Genomic DNA, 24,605 nt, shown 5'->3' with positions numbered 1-24,605 from the left:
CAAGACCAGCAGCTGACTGTGGCTCAGATCATGAACTCCTTATTGCCAAATTCAGACTTAAATTGAAGAAAGTAAGGAAAACAACTAGACCATTCAGGTATGACCTAAATCAAATCCCTTATGATTATACAGTGGAAGTGAAAAATAGATTTAAGGGACTAGATCTGATAGATAGAGTGCCTGATGAACTATGGATGGAGGTTCATGACACTGTACAGGAGACAGGGGTCAAGACCATCTCCAAGAAAAAGAAATGCAAAAAAGCAAAATGGCCATCTGGGGAGGCCTTACAAATAGCTGGGAAAAGAAGAGAAGTGAAAAGCAAAGGAGAAAAGGAAAGATATATCCATTTGAATGCAGAGTTCCAAAGAAGAGCAAGGAGAGATAAGAAAGCCTTCCTCAGTGATCAGTGCAAAGAAATAGAGGGAAACAATAGAATGGGAAAGACTAGAGATCTCTTCAAGAAAATTAGAGATACCAAGGGAACATTTCATGCAAAGATGGGCTTGATAAAGGACAGAAATGGTATGGACCTAACAGAAGCAGAAGATATTAAGAAGAGGTGGCAAGAATACACAGAAGAACTGTATAAAAAAGATCTTCATGAACCAGATAATTATGATGTGTGTGTGATCACTCACCTAGAGCCAGACATCCTGGAATGTGAAGTCAAGTGGACCTTAGGAAGCATCACTATGAACAAAGCTAGTGGAGGTGATGGAATTCCAGTTGAGCTATTTCAAATCCTGAAAGATGATGCTGTGAAAGTGCTGCACTCAATATGCCAGCAAATTTGGAAAACTCACCAGTGGCCACAGGACTGGAAAAGGTCAGTTTTCATTCCAATTCCAAAAAAATGCAATGCCAAAGAATGCTCAAACTACCGCACAATTGCACTCATCTAACACTCTAATAAAGTAATGCTCAAAATTCTCCAAGCCAGGCTTCAGAAATACGTGAACCGTGAACTTCCTGATGTTCAAGCTGGTTTTAGAAAAGGCAGAGGAACCAGAGATCAAATTGCCAACATCCACTGGATCATGGAAAAAGCAAGAGAGTTCCAGAAAAACATCTATTTCTGCTTTATTATGCTAAAACCTTTGACTGTGTGGATCACAATAAACTGTGGAAAATTCTGAAAGAGACTGGAATACCAGACCACCTGACCTGCCTCTTGAGAAACCTATATGCAGGTCAGGAAGCAACAGTTAGAACGGGACATGGAACAACACACTGGTTCCAAATAGGAAAAGGAGTACATCAAGGCTGTATATTTTCACCCTGTGTATTTACCTTATATGCAGAGTACATCATGAGATATGCTGGGCTGGAAGAAGTACAAGCTGAATCAAGATTGCCGGGAGAAATATCAATAACCTCAGATATGCAGATGAGATACTTAAAGTTGTCAAATTAGTAAAAGACAAAGTAGAATGGTGATTGCAAGGAGCTGGGGAAGAGGGAAGAGTAATGAAGCATTGTTTTTCAAGATCAAAAGTGGTTTGGAAAAGCGTGATAGTGATGTTATACAACAGTGTGTCTATACGTAATGCCAGTGAACTGTACACTTAAAAATGGTGAATGATATTTAATGTGTATTTTAAAACCATTTTTTTCAATTAAAAAAAATTAGCAGACCCTAAAAGTATGTTTACATTTGTCACTTTCCAGGTGGTGCTAGAGGTAAAGAACCCGCCTGCCAATGGAGGAGATGCAAGAGATGAGGGTTCAAAACCTGGGTTGGGAATATCCTCTGGAGAAGGGCATGGCAACCCGCTCCAGTATTCTTGGTTGAAGAACCCCATGGACAGAGAAGCCTAGTGGCCTATAGTCCATAGAGTCACAAAGAATTAGACCCGACTGAAGCGACTTAGCATGGGTGACCATGGTGGAGATGAAGTGTAAGTATTTGGATATTTGAGAGGCAGAGTCAACAGGGCTGTGTAAGGAAGAGGCTCCATGATAACTCACAGATCTTTAGCTTGGGCCACTGGTGAAGGATATAATGAACTGAGGAAAAACAGACAAATTCTTTGGTCATGTTAAATGCAAGGTGCCTATTAGTCACGTGCATAGACACCAAGCAAATAGGGTACATAAGTCTGAGGTTTTGGAGAACGACTGTGGAGAAATTTATATCGAGAGATGAGAAGCCAGCAGTATTTAAAATAAACCTGCACAAAGACAGTGTGAACATGTGTGTAAACAAATAAAATACAAATAAGATGATGCCAAACAAATAAGACGATGTGAAGCAAATGTCATTAAGTCTTCCCGCACCACACTGGAAGACCAGGTTCTTTACAATGGCCTAAAGGGTCACGTGTGACCCACCCCTTCGTGCCCTTAGTTCTCTGTCCTCGTCTCCTACCGCTTTCCCCCTTGCTCACCTCGCCCCAGCCATTTACTCCCCATGGGACCCTGACTTTTCCCCAGACGTGACAGACATACTCTGGGCGCAGAGCATTGCACTTGGTATACCTCTGGGAAGCTCTCCCTCAGATATGCCTTCCTCCCTGCCCCTCTTCAGGTTTTGTTATCTAATTTCCAACTTCAGACTTCTTTGGCTACCATATTTTAAAACTGCAATCTTTACCTAAACTCTTCATCTCCTAATAATCTCATTTTTTTCCCCCATAGGGTTTACGGTCACTTACTACACTACCTATTTCATTTTTCTTTGTCTCATCTCTTTCCATAAATTCTCTACGATGCCAATAATTAGAATAGTTCCTGGCACAAAGTGCTCAAAAATATAGAAACAAAGTCTACGTTTCCTATGAGGTTCAATACAATTATCATTATGTATAACTCATTACATATAAAATCACCACAATTTTATATAACTCTATATGAAAACTTTTAAGAAAAACATTTTTAAATTTTTGATTTTGAAACAACACAAAAGTACAGTTATTAATGTCATTTTGTCTTGGTGACCAGCAAGATTTGTCTCCTCTGGCTCCTGAGAATGAAAATGATTGCTGCTGTGTACCAGGTTCTACGGACATGGCGTTGCCAAGTTGTTGGAACTTTGACATATCTGTTCTCTATTTAGTATGCTGCATATTATGGGTCATTTTGTTAGAGTTTAGCTCTAGTCCTTAACAGCCTATATATACATATATATATATATAATGATTATTTTTTTAACAGAGAATTAGAGAAAGCCGATGACATACCCACACTCTCTCTTTCTAGTTCTGATACATACTAATGTTTCATTTCTATTGGCAGTGCTTGTTCTCAGCAATGGATATCATCTTTCTTGTCACTCACTTTTACAAACTGTGAATGTTGCTTGTTTATTGCAGTGGACAATCACTTCTAATCATCATTTAACTCTACCATAATACGATATGTATTAGGATGTTTAGAGCAATAGTCTGATAATCTTTGGATGGTAAGGCCTGTGTTGCTCTGTGGTGTATATTTTCCACCTGCAATACTACATATTTACTGCTTCTATAACAAAAGTATGTTCCAATGTTACAGTGGCTTTCTAAATTTGCCCATAAAGATCCATCAAGATTTGTTTAAATAGTATAAATGTATGTTATATAAAAGCCATATCTTTATAACTATTATGTATTTCTTTATAATTTACATATTTTTATAAGTTAACCTTTTTATCGAGGAGTAACTCTCTGTCCCAAAAGATATATTTGGCTTTTATAAAACTACCAAAGATAAATCTATATTTATCTTCTGTTAGAATGATTAGCATTTTTACTCCATCCCTTTATTCTAATTCTTTCACATCTTAATATTTTATATTTGCTGATTATAAATATCATATATCTTGATGTTTTAAAATCTCAGTTAATAATCTATCCTTTTACTGGTAAGCTTAATCCATTTATGTTTATTGTTATTACTATATGAAGATTTATGTTATTTTACTATACACTTTTAATTTCCTATTTATTTGTAACAAGCAATTAGTTTTCTTCATGATTTTGTTTGAATAGGCTAAAGCACTCTCCTCCACCATTATTTTTTCTCCTCTACTGAATAAGAAATTATACATTCTATATCCTTAAACTTGTCATTTTTCAATTTTGAAAGGATATGAAACTTGAAATATAGAATTAATGATATCTTTACTTTTCATAAGCACATTTAAAAAAATTTCTAAACTGTTTAATCTCCATGATCTCCTATCCTTTACCACCTCATTTTTGTCAACTTTTTGTTAACTTTTCAAACTATTAAAATTTTTGTTTTATAAAGTCATGATTTGTTCAGATATGCCCATATATTACATTATTTTGCTAATACTTTCTCTAATCACACTTCTAATGATTTTCTTTTTATCTTTTTTTTAAAAGTATGGGCCTTTACAAAAAAGACAGTGGTGATAAACTCTTTCTTTTTATGTGAAGGGTGTTTATGTTTCTCCTTTCCTTGTATAATTATTCAGTTGGCTATACAATTTGGGGATGATGGAAATTTTTTGTCAGCACTTTGCAGATATTTCATTGCTTCTTGGTTTAATTGTTACTATTGGGAATTCTTCAACAATATAATTATACTTCCTAGATAAGCAATCTCTCTTTGGGGCACTTTAAGTTCTTCTTTTTGTCTTTATCTCTGTACTGTTCAATATATCTAAGGTAAAGCATTATTCCTGAGTCTGATAATCCATGTATTTAATCAATTCTGGAAAATTCTCACTTCTTGTCTTTTGAAAAATAACTTCTCCATTCTTTATTTTCTTTGGGGATTATGATTGATGCATGCTAAATTTTCTTATTTCATGTTTAATGTCTTTAGAATTTTCTCTCTTTTATCTATCACCATGTGTTAATTTTGTTTTCACCTATGTTTACTATATTATTTAACACATCCAGTAACATTTCATTTCAATGACTATATACTTGTCATGTTTAAAGCTTTTATTTTTTTCTAATCATTTCAATAAATTATTTCTCAAATCTGGATTGGCCTTTTGAATTTTTTGGAAAGAACCTTGTTTACATGCTTTGATTACTTAAGTGTTGTATATTTGAGATTTGAAGTTTCATGCCTAGAATATTGGTAGTTATCAATATAAACTTATTTGCCCACTTCATATGTGTATGCATGAATATGTATATGTGTTGTCACGCCTCCTGTCATTCTGATCTTCCTGTTTCCTTCTTCTAAGAACTCTTTTGGAGAAGGAAATGGCAACCCACTTCAGTATTCTTGCCTGAAAAATCCCATGAACAGAGGAGCCTGGCGGGCTCCAGTCCATGGGGTCGCACAGTTGGACACAACTGAAGCGACTTAGCTTGCATGCATACAAAAACACCCAACCACAGTGGGTCCACCTAGAGAATTCAGGGACATGGAGAGTTCCTGGCCGGGGCTGGGGTTGGGGGGCGCGTTATGCAGCCTACCACAACTCTTCCATGTATTCTCCTCTTCTTTCTTCCTTGTTTCTTTCCTTTTTCTACTCTTGATTTAATTTCTTGAAATTAGCCAAAAACTTATTTTTCTCATTTCTCATTCTTCTGCCTGGAGATGCTCCACCTTTCAGAGTCTATTTTTTGAATGCATATGATACTTCCTGGGTAATCCCATCATCTTAGAGTTTATGATTATTCTTAAAATAAACTTTAATGTGTTCTTCCTCAATGCCATGTGCCCAGGGAGTATCACCCCTATAATGCAGATTCCAAAAGATGGAAGTTCTATTGTGGCTCATTTTGCAAATGAAGTGAATCTGCAGTAATCCCACTTTACCATTACCTAAAAGACGCTTGCTCCTTGGGAGTAAAGTTATGACCAACCTAGATAGCATATTAAAAAGCAGAGATATTACTTTGCCAACAAAGATCCGTCTAGTCAAGGCTATGGTTTTTCCAGAGGTCACGTATGGATGTGAGAGTTGGACTGTGAAGAAAACTGAGCACCAAAGAATTGATGCTTTTGTCCTGTGGTGTTGGAGAAGACTCTTGAGAGTCCCTTGGACTGCAAGGAGATCCAAGCAGTCCATCCTAAAGGAGACCAGTCCTGGGTGTTCACTGGAAGGACTGATGCTGAGGCTGAAATTCCAATACTTTGGCCACCTCATGCGAAGAATTGACTCATTGGAAAAGACTCTGATGCTGGGAGGGATTGGGGGCAGGAGGAGAAGGGGCCAACAGAGGACTAGATGGCTGGATGGCATCACCGACTCGATGCACATGAGTTTGGGTGAACTCTAGGAGTTGGTGATGGACAGGGAGGCCTGGTGTGCTGCGATTCTTGGGGTCACAAAGAGTCGGACATGACTGAGCAACTGAACTGAACTGATCAGGCTAATAGGGCTAATTATCTATTTCCTGGGGGTGGGAAATTGGAGCCTGTTCTTAGATTCAGAGGTTTTGCTTATATCACTGTTGCAATTTCAGGATTCTCTGCATTGGTAATTTTTGCTAGCCAGGCTCCTCCATTTTATGGTAGGGTTTAATTTATATCATTATTGATTTATATAACAATTTCTACCTGTTCACTTTAATTTTTTTTTTAAGCAGCACAAATGGATACCCATGCTGTTTCCTGGAGAATGCCTTGCTGAACTTAATCACAAATTCCTTCATATCCTATGCAAGACATTTACATAAGAGCTTTGGGGAATTCTAATGATTTTGTTTTTTTAAGCTGAAATTTTGAGATGCAAAATAAATATTTTAAAACTTCCCAGCTGTTAGTAATAGCAAACATGCTTTCAGGGAACCCTGAACAAACAGTGAGGTTTGGCTCTATAATTACTTTTAACAAAACATCTTAATTAAAAGGGTAATCCATAAGGAACTGGAGTATTTCTCCAAATTACTGCTTTTTTTTAAAAAATTTAAGCATATTATTTTAATACCCAGATTATATTGAATAATCATTACACAGTTTACACACATTCTTAATTGTATGATATCAAAGTCATTTCTAAATTTGAATATCATAAATAATGCCTCACTAAATATATTTTGCCCAGTGCTTCCCACCCCACCACCCTTCCATCACCCTCAGATAATTTCCTTATGTAAGAATCCAGGAAGCAGAATTTGCTTATGTCGCTTAACATATTAATATTGATCTTCACACGGCTTAAGCCAAACAGAGAAGGCAAGAGAAACTGCAGAAGTCATAGGAAGAGAGGGAATGGCTTTCATTGCTTTCAGCTGTCTATATGCATCACTGCTTCTGTTGAACTGACCTGCAAGGCTTAAAGTTATCACCCTAATGAATAAATCACACCTTGAATTCACAAGGAGACTGGAAAGCAAGGAGAGGCAGCTATCCAATAACATGCACTTAGAAGGTCCAGCGCTAGGCCTCCCTCCCAGCACAGATTTCTCTGGTTACAGCAAAGAATGCCTCTTATTTCAAGTGGTTTTCACAAAGATTGCTTGCTCCTTATCCAAAAGCTTAACAGAAATCAAAGCCATTCTATATGGAAATCTGACTTCAGAAAGCGTAGCCTTGAAAACTCTGATAAAAGTCATCTTAATCTCAATTTATAAATTAAACATTTACTTGAATAAGTTAAAATCTCAGGTGAATATTTAAAGAAAACCCCCCTAGCTTAAATATATGTAAATGTTTATTCTATAGATTCTATACAGATTCCATATTCTATGCTATTTCTATATTTTCAGATAGAGAGAAAGCCATCAAGCTGCATATTCTTTTGGGGCTACTAGCAACCACTTTCGGAGAAGGCAATGGCAACCACTCCAGTACTCTTGCCTGGAAAATCCCATGGATGGAGGAGCCTGGTAGGCTGCAGTCCATGGGGTCGCTGGGAGTCGGATACGACTGGGCAACTTCACTTTCACTTTTCACTTTCATGCATTGGAGAAGGAAATGGCAACCCACTCCAGTGTTCTTGCCTGGAGAATCCCGGGAATGGTGGAGCCTGATGGGCTGCCATCTATGGGGTCACACAGAGTCGGACACAACTGAAGCGACTTAGCAGCAGCAGCAGCAGCAACCACTTTCGGAGAAGGCAATGGCAACCACTCCAGTACTCTTGCCTGGAAAATCCCATGGATGGAGGAGCCTGGCAGGCTGCAGTCCATGGGGTAACTAAGAGTCGGGCACAACTGAGCGACTTCACTTTGACTTTTCACTTTCATGCATTGGAGAAGGAAATGACAACCCACTCCACTGTTCTTGCCTGGAGAACCCCAGGGATGGGGGAGCCTGATGGGCTGCCGTCTATGGGGTCACACAGAGTCAGACATGACTGAAGCAACTTAGCAGCAGCAGTAGCAGCAGCGACCACTTCTGAGCTTGTCCATTTATCCAAATTTAATTCTTATCCAAGGTTACAGTTTTTAATATTTGAATGATATAGTCAAATGAAGAAAAACCAGAGGAAGGAAGAGCAATCAGATTGAGTTTCAGGGAGTAGCTCAGTGAAAAGAGATCATGGGTCAAGAAGTTGAGAAAGCCTTAGGATCAAATGTTTGGTTTTTTCATGCAGCAAGTGAAAACAGTGCTTTACAAAGCAAGTGAAACTCATCTGCCCCAAACTTCTACAGTTAAATGCTCTATTAGTTTCCACTCTGTTTTAAAGGCTAATGATCTCAAGGAGTAGAGAACAGGTGCATGCATACTCAGTCACTCTGTTGTGTCCAACTCTTTGCAACCTAATGAACTGTAGCTTACCAGACTCCTCTTCCATGGAATTGTCCAGGCAAGCATAACTGGAGTGGTTTGCTATTTCCTTATCCAGGGGATCTTCCCAGTCCAGGGACTGAACCCACATCTCCCCCATTGCAGGTGGATTCTTTACCACTGCTCCACCTGGGAAACCCTAATTATCTCAAATCATAAACTATAACAGCATTATGTACAAGAAGTATGGACTCCACTAGCTTTCTTCTATTAATTTGTATTTACATTTTATCAGATTTCTAATGCTCATGGCCAGTTCTTATGGTCCACGATAACTGTTTAAACAATTTTAATCCAAAGGTCTAAACAATTTTAACCCAATGAAGATGTGAAAGAATGAATGAAGAGGCAACAGATGAAATGTGTTGAAATGTGTTCAGATAATTGGTTGGTAAAGGAGTAGGAGTGAGGATGAATTCTGAACTAATAATGATAGATGTGCTTTTTCTTAAGCCATACTTTTTGAAGAATGTTTACTATTCTGTCCTACACACCCTTTCCTATAATCCTAGCTGCCAGTCTCCTTTCCCTGAAGTTTCTAGTTTAAGTACTACTTGTTCTTATGAAGCCTGCTCGATCACTGCAGCCATTGTTAACGCCTCAAGAGAGTTATTCCCGTTTTTCACATTTGTACTGCCCATTACTCGGCACATCATAGGTACTGAATCAGTACTCAAATAAGGAGAAACTTAGGGAGAAATGCTGCATGCAGAAGAGAGATAACTATTAAGCTAAAAACATGGTACAGTCAAACACCCAAAGAAATAGCATTTATTAAGACTCTCTGCATAGAGGTCCTTGATCAGCATAGATGTACGAAATCAGCTTCCCTCGTAGTGCAGTGGTTTAGAATTCACCCTGCAATGCAGGGGACATCAGTTTGATCCTTGGCCCAGGAAGATCCCACATGCTGCAGGGCCACATGCTGCAGGGCCACTAAGCCCAGGTGCCACAACTACTGAGCCCACGCGATGCAGCTGCTGAAGCCTGTGTCCTCCAGAGCCTGTGCTGTTCAACAAGAGAGGCCACTGCAATGAGAAGCCTGCTCACCGCAGCTAGAGAAAGCCCTCACAGAGCAATGAAGACCCAGCACAGCCAAAGATGAAATTAAATAAATAAAAATAAATTTTAAAAAAAATTTTAAAAGAGATGTATGAGATGGAGTCTACTTAGATCCAAGGGATATGAAAAGAATGTGGTTAAGTGGGAGTTTTGTGCCATCCCAGGAGTTGCGATTTTATGTTCGGTTCTTCTTACAATGTGAGTCATTCAGAGCAAGGAGTAGGAGCAAGTAAGTCAGAGGAGCATCCCATTCATCCCAGGTATTTTATGAGAACTTCAGCACCTCAACTTTGTTTATTTTCACTCCTTCCAGTAAGAGACATAGTCCCTTAAGTTTGGGTAAATGATATGACCTCATTTCTTAGAATCTTTGGCCTTGAATCACTATTTTTATCATCACTATTTTATCAGTTCTACAGGATTCATGGACACTTAGCTTTGATAAACCAGAAAGGACATTGGCTCACCCAACCTGGTCTTGAGTATCAGCTCCACAGTTGCCAGCAGAGTGAGATCCAGTGAGCTTAATTTTCTTAGCTTAACTTGCTCTTTAAATATTGAGAACTCATGTACACCCATGGTGGATTCATGACAATGTATGACAAAACCAATACAGTATTGTAAAGTAAAATAAAAAAATTAATTTAAAAAAAGCAAAAAAAATAAAAAATAAAGATAACAACATATACTATAATGGAGAGAAGAGAGTATAAAACACAATATATAAAGGTTAAAAGTAATTTCTCAAGTGAACTAGAGAACTGAAGTATTCCTATAACACATTCTAGCCATCCTTGTATTTTTCACATGAGACCAATCATGTTCTCGTGACTTTGGGCCCAGCTCTCCTGACCTCCTTGTCATACTTCAGACACCAATGGGGCTCCAGTCTCTGGATGTCTACTCTTGCTGTTCCTTCTGCACCAGGGGCTCTTGTCTGAACTATTCGCATAGCTGTCTCCCTCACTTTCTCAAGATCTGTGCTCACATTTTTGCCTAATCTGAGAGATCTTCACAAATCCCTACATATAAGAGTATTCCCTCATCATTTGCTATACCTTCTGCCATACTTCCTTTTTTACACATCATTTGTCACTACCATTTCTACCTTGATAAAATTTATACTCTTTGAGAGTAGTGACTTTGTTTCTTATTTTGCCCCTAGAACCTAAAATAATGCCTGGTATAGAAAAACTTTCAAGAAGAAATATATGTTGAATTAAGGAACACATGATTTAAACTTCCCTAATCCATTACCAAAGGGTATACATTCTGCAAAGTGTGACTTGATGTAGCTCCATGACTCCTTGATTTATCTAAGACAAGTTAAATAATATTTATTTTCTAAGGCTAAAGGTACTTTATTGTAAGATAGTCCTGAATTGGCCCACATATCTGTTCAGTTACTCAGCCATGTCCGCCTCTTTGCAACCCCATGAACTGCAGCACGCCAGGCCTCACTGTCCATCACCAACTCCTGGAGCTTGCTCAAACTCAAGTCTATCAAGTCGGTGATGCCATCCAACTATCTCATCCTCTGTCATCCCCTTTTTCTCCCACCTTCAATCTTTCCCAGCATCAGGGTTTACTTCTAATACACTTTTTGGGTTTTAAACAGGGTATTCTCTTCAAAATGCAAACATAACTGTCAGTAGTTTTAAAAAAATTCTTTCATGGCTTGCTTAGGATACAGCAGGTTATAGCTTTAATGATACTCTTAGGATAAAGTTCAAATTCTTATTTTGGTCTTGCCAAACGTAGAATCTGCCTTTCTGGCAAAAGTAATTGTGTGCCATCTCTGTGTTTCAGCTTTGATGGTCTTTATTTCAGACCCTAATAGCAGTCCAGTCAAGGCTATGGTTTTTCCTGTGGTCATGTATGGATGTGAGAGTTGGATTGTGAAGAAGGCTGAGTGCCGAAGAATTGATGCTTTTCAACTGTGGTGTTGGAGAAGACTCTTGAGAGTCCCTTGGACTGCAAGGAGATCCAACCAGTCCATGCTGAAGGAAATCAGCCCTGGGATTTCTTTGGAGGGAATGATGCTGAAGCTGAAACTCCAGTACTTTGGCCACCTCATGTGAAGAGTTGACTCATTGGAAAAGACTCTGATGCTGGAAGGGATTGGGGGCAGGAGGAGAAGGGGATGACAGAGGATGAGATGGCTGGATGGCATCACTGACTCGATGGATGTGAGTCTGAGTGAACTCTGGGAGTTGGTGATGGACAGGGAGGCCTGGCGTGCTGCGATTCATGGGGTCACAAAGAGTCAGACATGACTGAGTGACTGAACTGAACTGAACTGAATAGTAGTACTATGACCTATGTTGACTTCAAACTTGCATTTAGTTTGCCTTCTCCTCAGTTTTTAATGTATGCTTTGCAGTGATAATTCTTATTGATGCTTCAGGTCTCAATTTTAAATACAAATCTTCTCTATATCCGTCTGTTTGTCCATCTATCATTCTATTTAGCCATCCATCCTAAGTTGAACTATAGGATACTGCCAATATTCAACCAGATTCATACTATAACAATGATTATTCCCTATGACTTCATTTAGAAAGTTTGTCTTTCTAAGCTACACAAGGAAAATAATCATATCTTTCTTATTTATTATTATATCCTCAGAGCTCAGTACAATGCCTGATGTTAGGAAAACTTTCTGTAAATATTCTTTGAATTAATATGCTATTACATAGCAGTGATTGTCAATATTGTGGAAATAGTATTTGTTGGTTGTTTTACTGCCAGGATAATCATGTTGTAAAACCAAGACTGTGACTATATTAAAACAATTGAATGGCAGTGAGTTATTTAGACAGGGAAGACAGGAAAGATAAGGAGGAAGAAAATTCAAAGAAGGAGCCTAAGGAAGAGCAAGGGAGAACAGATTTGAGAAATGGTGATGGAGAGGAGAGGGGGGGAGAGAGAAAAATGAGAGGAACAGAGAGAGACAGAGAATTGTCAGTTCCCAGTAACTTGAATATTTTCAGGTCTGTCACTGAAGAAGTACATGGATTCCATTTCCAATTAGTTAGGTAGCCATCATATTTTCAGTACACATGTGTTTATTCTTTTAGCTACTTTTTTCTTGGTCCCAGTTTGGATCACCTAGTTTTAAGTCTACTGATTTTAACTTCCTTCTTTTTCAAGTATCTTTCATTTTTTATAAATTTCTACTTCATGTATCTGTACTTCTCCAAAGTATATTTCTACTTTATTATTTATATTTTTGTTTATTCTATTATTTATTTTTCCATTGCTTCCATTACCCTATTCTCTTGAATTTTATTCTCATATTTAGTCATGATGCTTTTTATTTTAAGAAGTACTTCTCATCTGATAATTTTGAAGATTTTGTTATATTGAATGCACTGATATGTAATTTTATATGAACCTCAATATTTCATCCCCAAGTATTTCAGATAACTATCAATTAAGAAAATAGGGCAGACTATCCTTTATGTAAAAAAAGTGCCAAACATTAACAATCATATCATAAGCTAGTCAAAAATACATATTGCTGTTTGCAGAAGTATCATAAAAGAGCCAGAGAAGCTATGTAAAATAATCATATTTTATGCTTATTATCAGAAATTGCAGGCATTCCTCTGAAGAACATGGTTAAGATCAATTACTTCAAATAAAACAAATAGAAAAAAGGTCATTTCAAATTTTTTGAAAAAAAGTGATCTGCTATGAAGACTATAATTAATTTATATTTATATGGCATGGCTGAAGACTATTCATTCAGGGTTTTTTGATTTGTCTTGTTTTGCATCTAAAGATACAGGAAGAAGAAACATCCTTAATGTGGAATTTCATCAATTTTTTAGAGGTATTCTTTGAAGCTGAAGTGAAAAGAAGACAGATGTCAGAGTGGCAGTGATGGGGAAAGGTCTTACCATCAAGATCGTTCTCTGGCGTCTCTGCTGTGAACCAGTTGGAAGGTGGTCCAGTGCCATTGACTGTCATGGCTGACACCTGGAAACTGTACTGACTTCCTTTCTCCAGTCCTGTGAAAGAATTTTCCACAGAAGGGAAAACAAAGTTACTGAATAACAAGTATTTTTCATGGGTTTTAAAAGTTTTAGCAAAATTTCAACAATAATAAACATGCTTTACATTTTCTGTGATTGTTGTGGTAATTACTGTTATTTTGGCCCAAAGGGTTGGAAGATTCCAGCAAGAAATCAAATTATTTTTCATCTATTCTCATTTATTTTTCCCAGTTTACAAAAATGTATCCTTGAAAATAGCCTCAGGGCAGATGCAGAATATAAAATACGAACGATGAAGAAATAATCAAAAATAGCAAGGATCATTTTCCCTCACAGTCCAGAAGAGGCTTGCCTATAAATCAAGGACAGTCAATCTAAAACTTTATGCTCCATCATTCATTCAAGGTCAGTGATTCCTTTGGGCAAAGAAAGAGAACTCCAAAGCCACTGTACTTCAGCTGAAAATACTAGGTTTTCATCTCTCGAAAACATCTCAAGGCATATTTGTTTTGCATTAGGTTCCATACTATCTCATGAAGAAAATCTATCTCTGTGATAACTTGGACACGGATTGCAGTACTCAGTGATGGCCTCTGAGCTGATTTTCCAGTACACAGAGCGTACAGGTAATAAGAGAAGCCCTGTGCATCATGACTGAGTGTGATATGTATAAATTTTTAATGTGAATATCTTTCCTTTTATCTGAGTTTCAACATAGCTCATCAACATGACACATTATTATAAAACAAATAATGCCTGTCATAAGACCATATGACTTTTCGGAGACACGGAGGACTCAGTGTACACCAACAAGTTCTTAAACCTTAAGGAGTTGAACAGCACTGATAACAATTAAAATATCATCTCTCTTTTTTCCTGATTAATTTGAAATGGCACAAGCATTTGGAGCTAAGGAAAAATCATAAATAAAATAGCCTCTTAGAGAAATAATGCTTCTATTAAGTACAAAATTATGTATTTGTATATTTTTGTACAGAAGGATAAATAATTCTTGGTACTGAGAAGAATTCTAACTTGCTACTACTAATAGATGGCTTTTAAACCATGGTCAGAATGAATTTGTTACAGTTGAAGGCAGTCATCTTCAATAACTAGGACTTTTAGAGAAGACAGTTTGATAAACTCACCCACATGTAATACTGGCCACTTAGGATACTTCTAATTTTATAAAACAAATTGGAAGGCATGGGTTGAGAACAGTGTTGGTACTGTTGTTTCTCTTACTAGGAGTGCTTTAATTGTACATCCATAGAGTCACTATGATGCCTGACTCGTGGAAGGCACAAACAGAACACAACTGTTGAAAGATCCACTAAAGCAAGCCGACTCTTTGCGACCCTGTGGACTGTAGCCCACCAGGCTCCTCCGTCCATGGGATTCTCCAGGCAACAATACTGGAAATGGCATTGCCATTTCCTTCTCCAGAGGAAAGCAAGCCTTAGCACTAAGGAAATACTAGGTTATAATACAATACCCAACACCATCAGCAAGGTGGTGAATGGATGCTTTTAAACATAAAAGCTTCTTTAGGTAGGCTTGTGCTCACCCTGACCTGTCCCTTAACTAGCATGGCATCAATCTGATATTTGTTAACATTTTGCACCCTTTCGTGGGTACTGCTGTTGATTCCTGAAGCAGAAGGATTACAGAGCTCTCTGGGAAAGCAGAAAGCTGATAGGAAGAGAATTTTGGGAAGAAATGTTTACCTAATCATTGAAGCTCATGATTTTCATGGTTGTCTCACCTGAAACAGTTTAATTTCATCAAGAATATACTCTTTTGTATTAAGAAGAAATTTGACTTCATTTTTCTTTGAAATGGATGGACAATTAGGTCAACACTATCTCCAATGACTGATGTGGAATACCATCTTTGATGGTCAGTTTTATATGTAAACTGGAGTAAGGCTAAAGTCCCCTCAACCAAACATTTATTGTTGCTGGAAAGGTATTTTTGTAGATATGACTAAAGTCCATACTCCATTGATTTTATATAAGGGATATTATCTTAGATAATTTGGTCAGCCAGATTTAATCAGGTGAAGGATCTTAAGAACAGACTGCTGCTGCTGCTGCTGCTAAGTTGCTTCAGTCGTGTCCAACTCTGTGCGACCCCATAGACGGCAGCCTGAAGATTCCCTAAAAAAAAAAATTTCACCTGTAGGGAGAAGCTTCAGCTTGAGAGTTCCAGCTGCCTCTCCTGATGGCCTGCTCTGTCAATTTTGGAATTGTCCAGCCAACCATCATGATCAATTAAGTCAATTCTTTGCAACAAATCTCTTAGTATATATCTCCACTGATTCTGTTTCTCTGGTCAACATACCTTGACTAACACACCAACTTCTTACATGCAATATTTTGACACAGAAATGGAAATCTTTCTGAATGCCCTATACTCTGTCCCATTCATTTGACTTTATAACAAGTGATGTGTAGCATGCAGACTTTACTGATTTTAATAGAACTTAACTAAAACCTCTCACTATAAAGCAGATACACAAATTTCTCTTTATAATTTTGCCAAAATTCAAGTTACATATGTTGAGTTTAGGCTCTGTCAGTATCATTAACTCAGTTTTGAGTAAAATGAAATCTGACTAAGAGCCTGAATAATAATTTAAAGTAACTATTAAAAGGCAGAGACCATCCATTGTTTCCCCAGTGGAGCCTCACCTGGCACCCCCTACCCCACCCAGCTACTTATCAGAATATATTTTCTAACCAAACACAGTAAAGTAGCTTTTCATATCTTTCTATGATATCAGTAGTAAAGTTTTAACCCTCTGTACAGAGTAGTACCCAGATGATCCTAAAAATCCTGCCAACTTTTCTTATAATACTATATTTTAGCTTAACTTTTAAAAATTTTGCATTTTCTCCTAGAATTTTGCTGTGGAATCTCACTAATAACACCTAGAAATTCTAGTATAAGAAAACATTTAAAGATATATACAACATTCCATTATTAAAAGAGATTGTAATGCTTAGTGAAACAGCCCATCTAATGCTGTTCATCCAACTAAGTGATCCTTTAAATAAAGCAGGTATATTTCTGGAATAAGAAATTCACCGAGGGAGGGAATCCACTCCAACAGTTTTACTGGTTAAAGAAAATTATTCTTTAGATTACACTGAATCTGCTTTACTGTGGTATTACCTACAGATAAATTTGAGTTTTACACAGTGGGGTTAAAACGAAGTTAAATTCCACTTTCAAGATATCTTTACCCAAGTCTTCTGATCCTAAATTCAGTGCCTTCAGTACCAGATCTGTATCAGCAGAATTAAACCTGTGACTCTCTTCTAGATTAGGTAAGTGAAGTACGCAGCGATAAGCAAAACCAGAAATGTTTGCTTTTCAGAGTCAGTCTGGACAGTCCCCTGAATTCCAGCCTGCAAATGTTCCTGCTTCTTTGTTTGAGGGGTACTTGGCCAGACAAGTTTTAGAAGGGCTATATGTATGCATGTTAGTTGCTCAGTTGTGTCTGACTCTTTGAGATCAGACTGTAGCTCGCCAGGCTCTTCTGTCCATGGAATTCTCCAGGCAAGAATACTGGAGTGGGTTTCCATTTCCTTCTGCAGGAGATCTTCCCAATACAGGGAATGAACCTGGGTCTCTTTTAATCTCACTTTCTCATATATAGTTATTAGGTAATAATACCTGCACTTCTATCTCAGAGTATTCTTTTGAGAATCAAATGGCAAAACTGCTTTCACAAATAATTTATAAAATTAGACACTTGATAGACATAAAGATACCTAATATTTGCAAATTATTTTCTCACTTGAAACACTCCATTGATGGATGGATAGATGGATTCATTCATTCATTCATTCATTCATTCATTCACTGGAGATGGGATAGAAGGAAACCAATCTGTAAGAAAAAGCTATTTTCTATGTATATTTCTTGAAGTTGTTATCTGAGATGTGTTTTCAGAGTTGGACTAATGAAAGTATTAACTAGGATTTTAAACCTAAATATGTAGGGAAGTTTTGACTTAATCTCTTCTAAAGTTACTCAATTCCTTTAGCTGCTAAGATAATTTTCAATTTTTATTATTCAATATATATCTCTTTCCATCTCTGAGTTATTTCACTGTTCCTTTACACACTCACACAAACGCATAGTCATTGGCTATGGTCAATAATATATTACCGATAGTTTAAGAGTTAAGAATACAGGTGTTCAGTTTAGGCAGTATTAGATTCAAATTTTTGCTTTGCCACCTACTAACTGCATGACCTAAAAAACTTGCTAGCCATCTTTCTTTGCCTAAGATTTCTCATCAATAAAATGGAGTCTATGAATAAAATATTATTACAAAGGTTACATTTTAAAACAGACAAAGCTTTATTTTCTTATCATGGACATTTTTTTAGCTATACTGAGGTATACTTAATATACCAATTGCTGTGCATAGTTAATGTACACATTTTAATGAATTTAGACCTAAGCATAAACTGTGATACCACCACTACAAATAAGGTAATAAACCTATGTATCACTTCCAAAAGACCCCTTCTTTCCCTTTGCTCTTTTTTTAATGGTAAGAACATCTGGCATGAGACGCCTTCTAAACAAGTTTTTAAGTGCACAACACAGTATTGTTAACTATGGTGCTATGTTGTACAGATCTCTGAAACTCATTTGTATCGCGAAACCTTACTTTTATACCCGTTGAACAACTCTCCATTTTCCCCTCCCCCTCTCCCCAGGCAACCACCATTCTATTCTGTTTCCATGACTTTGACTATTTTAGATACCTCATATATGTGGAATCATGTGGTATTTACCCTTCTGGGACTGACATTTCACTTAGTGTCGCATCTCCAGTTCATCCATTTTGTTGCAAAAGGCAGGGTATTTTTTCTTTTCTGTGATAAAGCTGAATAATATTCCATTGTCTGTACATACCACAGTTTCTTTGCTCATTTGTCAGTGGAAATTTGGGTTGTGTGAATACTGTTGCAATGAATATGAGAGGGCACTTATGTCTTTGAGATCCTGACTTCAGTTCTTCTGGATATGTACTCAGAAGTGGGATTAGTGGTTCACTGCAGATTTGTTTTTAATTGTTTTGCGGAACCTTCATCTTATTTTCAGCAAAGGAGCAGTTGTCAAATTTGCTATTGCTGTTATGACTTATAACATTATAAATATTAAAATTGTTTTTAATATCAACGGTCATTTACAGATTCATACAACAGCCAGATGCACTCACAATAAAGTGAGCTAAAGATGATAATACTGGATAGTTGAAGGAGCACATAGCTACGAATCAGAGCATCTGTTATCTAGCTGGAATCTATACCTTTAGCTAATGGTGGATCTTAGCAGTGTCACTCTTCAAGCCTCCATTACCTCTTCAATGAAATAAGGGCTCTGGGCAAGATGAACTGTGTGTTTTCTGTCCTGTTCGTCAGGGACCTAGAGTTCAGTCTCAGTCTCTATAGATCTAGCCCATGTCTCTTGAGTCTCCTGCACTGGCAGGCTGATTCTTCACCACTAGCACTGCCTAGGAAGCCCCATCTAGGTAAGCAAGCCTTTTCCATGGGAGGACTGGGGCTGTGTAGCAGTCTGCTCCGTGTGTAGTGCCCTGGGGGTGGTGGTCTGTTAAGAACTATATTTTCCAATTTTTATGGTCTCTTGGAATTCAAGCCCCATTACCTGCCAAGGCCAAGTGGTCAAGGCGTGTGCATACCTGTGTGGATTGTGCATACACACTGACTTTAGCGAGGTAGCAGGGAAGTAAAAAAAAAAACAAAACAACAACAAAAAAAACTTGCTTTCTTGTTTCAGGAAGGCATTAAGGAACATGACTTACTGCATGTGCCCATGGGCTTCTGCAGCGGAACATAGGAGTGCCTTGACCTGGGATGGGTGTGTGTGTGTGTGTGTGTGTGTGTGTGTGCACGCATGCATGCACACGCATGTACACAGCTTCCTAGCTGCTTCTAAGTATGTGTGCAGTGCTAAGCCGCTACAGTCTTTTCTGACTCTTTGAGACCCTATGGACTGTAGCCCGCCAGACTCCTCTGTCATGGGATTCTCCAGGCAAGAATACCAGGGTGGGTTGCAATGGCCTCCTCCAGGGGATCTTCCCGACCCAGGGACTGGACCCAAGTCTCTTTCGTCTCCTGCTTTAGCAGGCAGGTTCTTTACTAGCGCCACCTGGGAAGCCCTGCCTCTAAGTATAACTTTATTCTAGAAGAATGATATAGGTAGCAAGGCTTTTCTCAGTTGTAAAAAAAGATATTGCTCAAAGTAGATTGTCTTCTGCTTGTTTCTATCTCCAATAATAAATGCCTTCAAACTCTGAATTCCTCAGTTCTATTTCTACTTTCTTAGAATTTACGGTCAAGAGATGACATATTATTCAAAGAAAATAATTTCTCTTTATTTCCCTAATGTTAACCTTGTTGCAAAATTGCTGTGCTATTGTTTCAATTTTTCAGTCCACAAAATACCAACGCATGTTTACCATGGTGTTTATTCTTATATTGGACATTAAGCATGAGAAAACTGTTATATTCAATTCCAAATAACCTTCTCTGAAGAGTACTCAAAAATGAAAACCAGGACTTTAAAATTTAGTTGACTTGGGTTCCCACAATAAAATTGATAGCAGTGATTTAAAATCCTTGTTATAACTCTGAATTACTTTGTTACTGCAGATGTCCCATTATTCTAGTAAAAGGCACACACAACAAAAAACACCTGTCTAACAAACAGAACATGGTAAAAACCAATATTTGAGTCTCTACCCCTGAATATTTATATCATCCAAAGGAAGCACTTGGGCATTTTCAATTTTTTAACAGCCAAATCAATCTATTCATGTATTTTAAAGGTACTGAAAACATGGGGGCAAATTCTGTACATTTTAAAGTGCTGAAGATTTATATAGAAAATCAATTACTTCCTCTTACTACACAGTGCATAAGTGACAAAATATATCCTGGGGACAAGTCAAAACCACAGCCAATCTACCAGTGTGGAGTACTTCCTGATTCCCTGATGCTGTGTAGCATTAAAGACATTCCCACAATTTCTAGAAATGCAACATAAGCCAGGTCTGAGGCCAGGACACAGAACAGAGGAGAGGAAGATGGAGGCTTTGCAAAACTTGTTTTTAACACTTAAAGAATACAAGGCTAGCCTCTGGGTCTTTCTATTCTTCATCTCAAATTAAAAATGAAGACCATATAACTTTTTTGCAATAAATATCAAGCACAGTTATAAAGATAACTGTTCAGATGATGTCTGCATCCTCAAATTCATTTTATAACAATTAAAATGAAGAAGGAACATTTTGAATAAAAGTTGCAAGTTTGGAGTCCAAATTCCTATGGATCTATAAAGATGGGAAGGGGCATTTTAATAACAAGCTAATGAATTCATCCTGTTGCTTTGCTTTTGACTGGGATGATATTAACCTAGAGTGAAGACGGGTTATCCTATGCTGATGAGAAGTGCTAACTGCCACACAGATTTTAGATGAGTAAAGATGTAGGACTGAAATATTTTTGGATAAATATTTACTAGAGGGTACAATTCAAAATGATTGTCCTTGAGAGGAAAAGTAATAACAAGAGTCTATAATGAGTAAAATACTGTATGCTTGGAACATTCAAATATAGCTTTTCCTGGAAGCGTGGTCTTAACAGATGTATTAAAGCTCTTGAGATGGAATCATCCTGGATTACTACAGAGTCAATATCCAATGAAGATATCCTTATAAGAAGGGAGGATATACAGACACACAGAGGGAGTGATGCAAAGACAGAGGCAGATTTCTGAGAGATGTATCTCCAAGCTGAGGAATGTCCAGGGCTGCCAGCACCCACCAGAGGTTAGGAGACAAACATGAGGCAGATGTTCCCACAGAGCTTCCAGAAGGAATGCCCTCTACAGAAACCTTGATTTTGGATTTCTGGTTTCTCCTGAACTGAAAAAGAAAATTATGTTGTTTCCAGCCACCACATTTGTGGTAATTTGTTATGACCCCCTAGGACGAATATAGCATCTTTGATAAGAAAAAGTCTAATTCTTGCTATTCTATACAGTGATCTTCTTAAATGATTTTACTTTTTGTTGAGAGAAAACTCTAAACGTTTGTATATTTAGAGATTCAGAAGCTTGGCTTGACAATACTGAGCTGAATGTGTTAAATCCCATTTGACAAAAAGAAAAAACCATAAACACTAAACAATTCATATCAGTAAGGTCTTTTGGACACATGGTTACTATTCTTCATTTATTTTCTTGACTAGCCCCTTTTCAGCTGTTCAATGGGCAGTTAGTCAGTGGTATGAAATCTTCAACCTTAGCAACCAAGTGTTATGACATTAGAGTCTTGATATTTTATTTGCTTTTCATTTTACATACATGGTTAAAAATACATATTTCATTGTTACACAATTAAGCAATAATCACTATTAATATTTTGGTATTTAGAATATTTTGTTATAAATATTTTCTTCAGACTTTTTTTGATTTATAAATATGGACTCATGTTTAATACTGATTTCAAACTGAGCTATTCACTTAATATGTTTTAAATATTTAACATTTAATATGTTTACATTTCAATATTTGCAATAGATATATATTATTTCATGATATGATTGTGTCTGAATTTTCTAGGTAACTGCCTATAGTTAGTTCCTTAGGGTCTTTTATCTTATGCAATGAACAGTTTAAAACTTTGCGAACAAAGTATGTCTGCAGAATTGGAATAAACTCCTAGAAGTTGGAAACCTGAATCATATATTTACAGATACATATACACATGTACACTTGTATTTAACACAAATCTCCACATTGCTTTCTGGAAAGATTCTAGAATCTTTCTGTCCCACAAGTGGTATATAAAAGTTCATTTTTCTCATATGCTTTCCAAAACAACATATCATCATTCATTTTTATCTTTATTACTTTAATCAGAGGAGAATGCTAACTCATTTTTCTTTTAATTTGCATTTCTTTACTAATAACATTAAATATTTTATTAGGCTTGTTGGCCATTTATAGTTCTATAAATTGCATATCCATTTCTTAGTTTTTCTACTAGAATGTGCATATTTTAATGAATTATTTTATTAAAAAAGTTTATATTTTTAATGTTTTTCATTGGAGAAGGAAAATCAATGATTAAAAATGTTTCTGGGCTTCAAATTCCTATATCTAGAGAAATTACACTAACATTTTTTCAGCAAGATTTTTTAATTTTGGTGATTTCTTTTAAAGTAAACTATGTACATGTTGTACCAAATATTCCAATGAGAACATATGCCTCATTTCAATTGTTTTTACCTTCTAATCATTTTATCAGGTAAAGAGACATAGCATCTTGGCTTTCTTTAAGCTTTTTGAATGACATGGTGTTTGTTTTCCTTTTAAAAATACTTTTTATTGGAGCAGAGTTGATTTACAAATGTTGTGTTAGTTTCTATGGAAAAGTAAATTGACTATACAGATACCCCCTTCCTTTTTGGACTTCCTTCCCATTCAGGACACCGCAGAGCATGGAGGAGAGTTCCCTGTGCTTGCAGACAGTTCTCACTAGTTATCTATTTTATAGGTGGCACCAATAGTGTATGTGTGTCAATCCTAATCTTCCAACAGAGTGTCATAACTTCCATTTAGGAGATTTTGTCCAGATATAAAACAAGTTATGTGATTTGGGGGGATCTATTTTGGAAGCACACTCACCATCACATTAAAAGAGGCACAAACTTACGGGGAAAAACTAAGTTTCTATCAAGTCTCATACTGTAGGCTGAGCAAGCAGCTTAAATTATGTGTTTTATGATTTCAGATAGAAATTTACTGAGTACTCTATATCAAGAAAGGAATAAATAAGGAATTACTTCTCATCTGTGATGAATGCTTACGTGGTTTTCTTTAATTTGCCTGTTGTCATGAATCAAGTGTCTGTGCCATAACACACATGTTTAATTTGATCCACCGACTTCTGCCACTGCTATCTGCTTTGCTTCCCAAACCCTTTGTTCACCTTCTCTTTGGGCTCCAAAATCACTGCAGATGGTGATTGCAGCCATGAAATTAAAAGACGCTTACTCCTTGGAAGAAAAGTTATGACCAACCTAGATAGTATATTCAAAAGCAGAGACATTACTTTGCCGACTAAGGTCCGTCTAGTCAAGGCTATGGTTTTTCCTGTGGTCATGTATGGATGTGAGAGTTGGACTGTGAAGAAGGCTGAGTGCCAAAGAATTGATGCTTTTGAAGTGTGGTGTTGGAGAAGACTCTTAAGAGTCCCTTGGACTGCAAGGAGATCCAACCAGTCCATTCTGAAGGAGATCAACCCTGGGATTTCTTTGGAAGGAATGATGCTAAAGCTGAAGCTCCAGTACTTTGGCCACCTCATGTGAAGAGTTGACTCATTGGAAAAGACTCTGATGCTGGGAGGGACTGGGAGCAGGAGGAGAAGGGGACGACCCAGGATGAGATGGCTGGATGGAATCACGGACTCGATGGACGTGAGTCTGAGTGAACTCCGGGAGATGGTGACGGACAGGGAGGCCTGGCATGCTGTGATTCATGGGGTTGCAAAGAGTCAGACATGACTGACCGACTGAACTGAACTGAACTGAACTTGGTACTATAAAGCCTAGACCAAGGCATCCCCATATAAAGTGCTGATAGACAAGGAGAGAATTTCACACTGGTGCATTTACCGGAAGTGCTAGCTTCCCAGGGGACTGTCAGAAGGTACAGAATAGTTAACAACCTGTTGTGGGCTTACCTGACCAATGATAGACAAGAGAGAAATGGCTCATACTTCCTATCCAGCTGTCGACACTGGGCCCCAGTAGTTCAATCGGCTTCTGAAACCTCCTCTCT

General features: G+C 37.4%; 1 protein-coding gene across 1 annotated transcript in view; it reads right to left on the bottom strand.

Moving 5' to 3' along the window:
- Nucleotides 1-24,605, bottom strand: part of DCC (DCC netrin 1 receptor) — a 1,287,746-nt gene that overhangs the window by 239,653 nt on the left and 1,023,488 nt on the right. The window contains exon 14 of the mRNA XM_069569336.1: nucleotides 13,617-13,727. Coding sequence (XP_069425437.1) covers nucleotides 13,617-13,727 — 111 coding nt within the window. The remainder of the gene's footprint in view (nucleotides 1-13,616; nucleotides 13,728-24,605) is intronic.

This window comes from Ovis canadensis, chromosome 23 (assembly GCF_042477335.2).
Source record: "Ovis canadensis isolate MfBH-ARS-UI-01 breed Bighorn chromosome 23, ARS-UI_OviCan_v2, whole genome shotgun sequence".
Lineage (NCBI taxonomy): Eukaryota > Metazoa > Chordata > Mammalia > Artiodactyla > Bovidae > Ovis > Ovis canadensis.
Note: the sequence above shows the minus strand (reverse complement) of the source record. Positions and strands in the feature narration are given on the sequence as shown.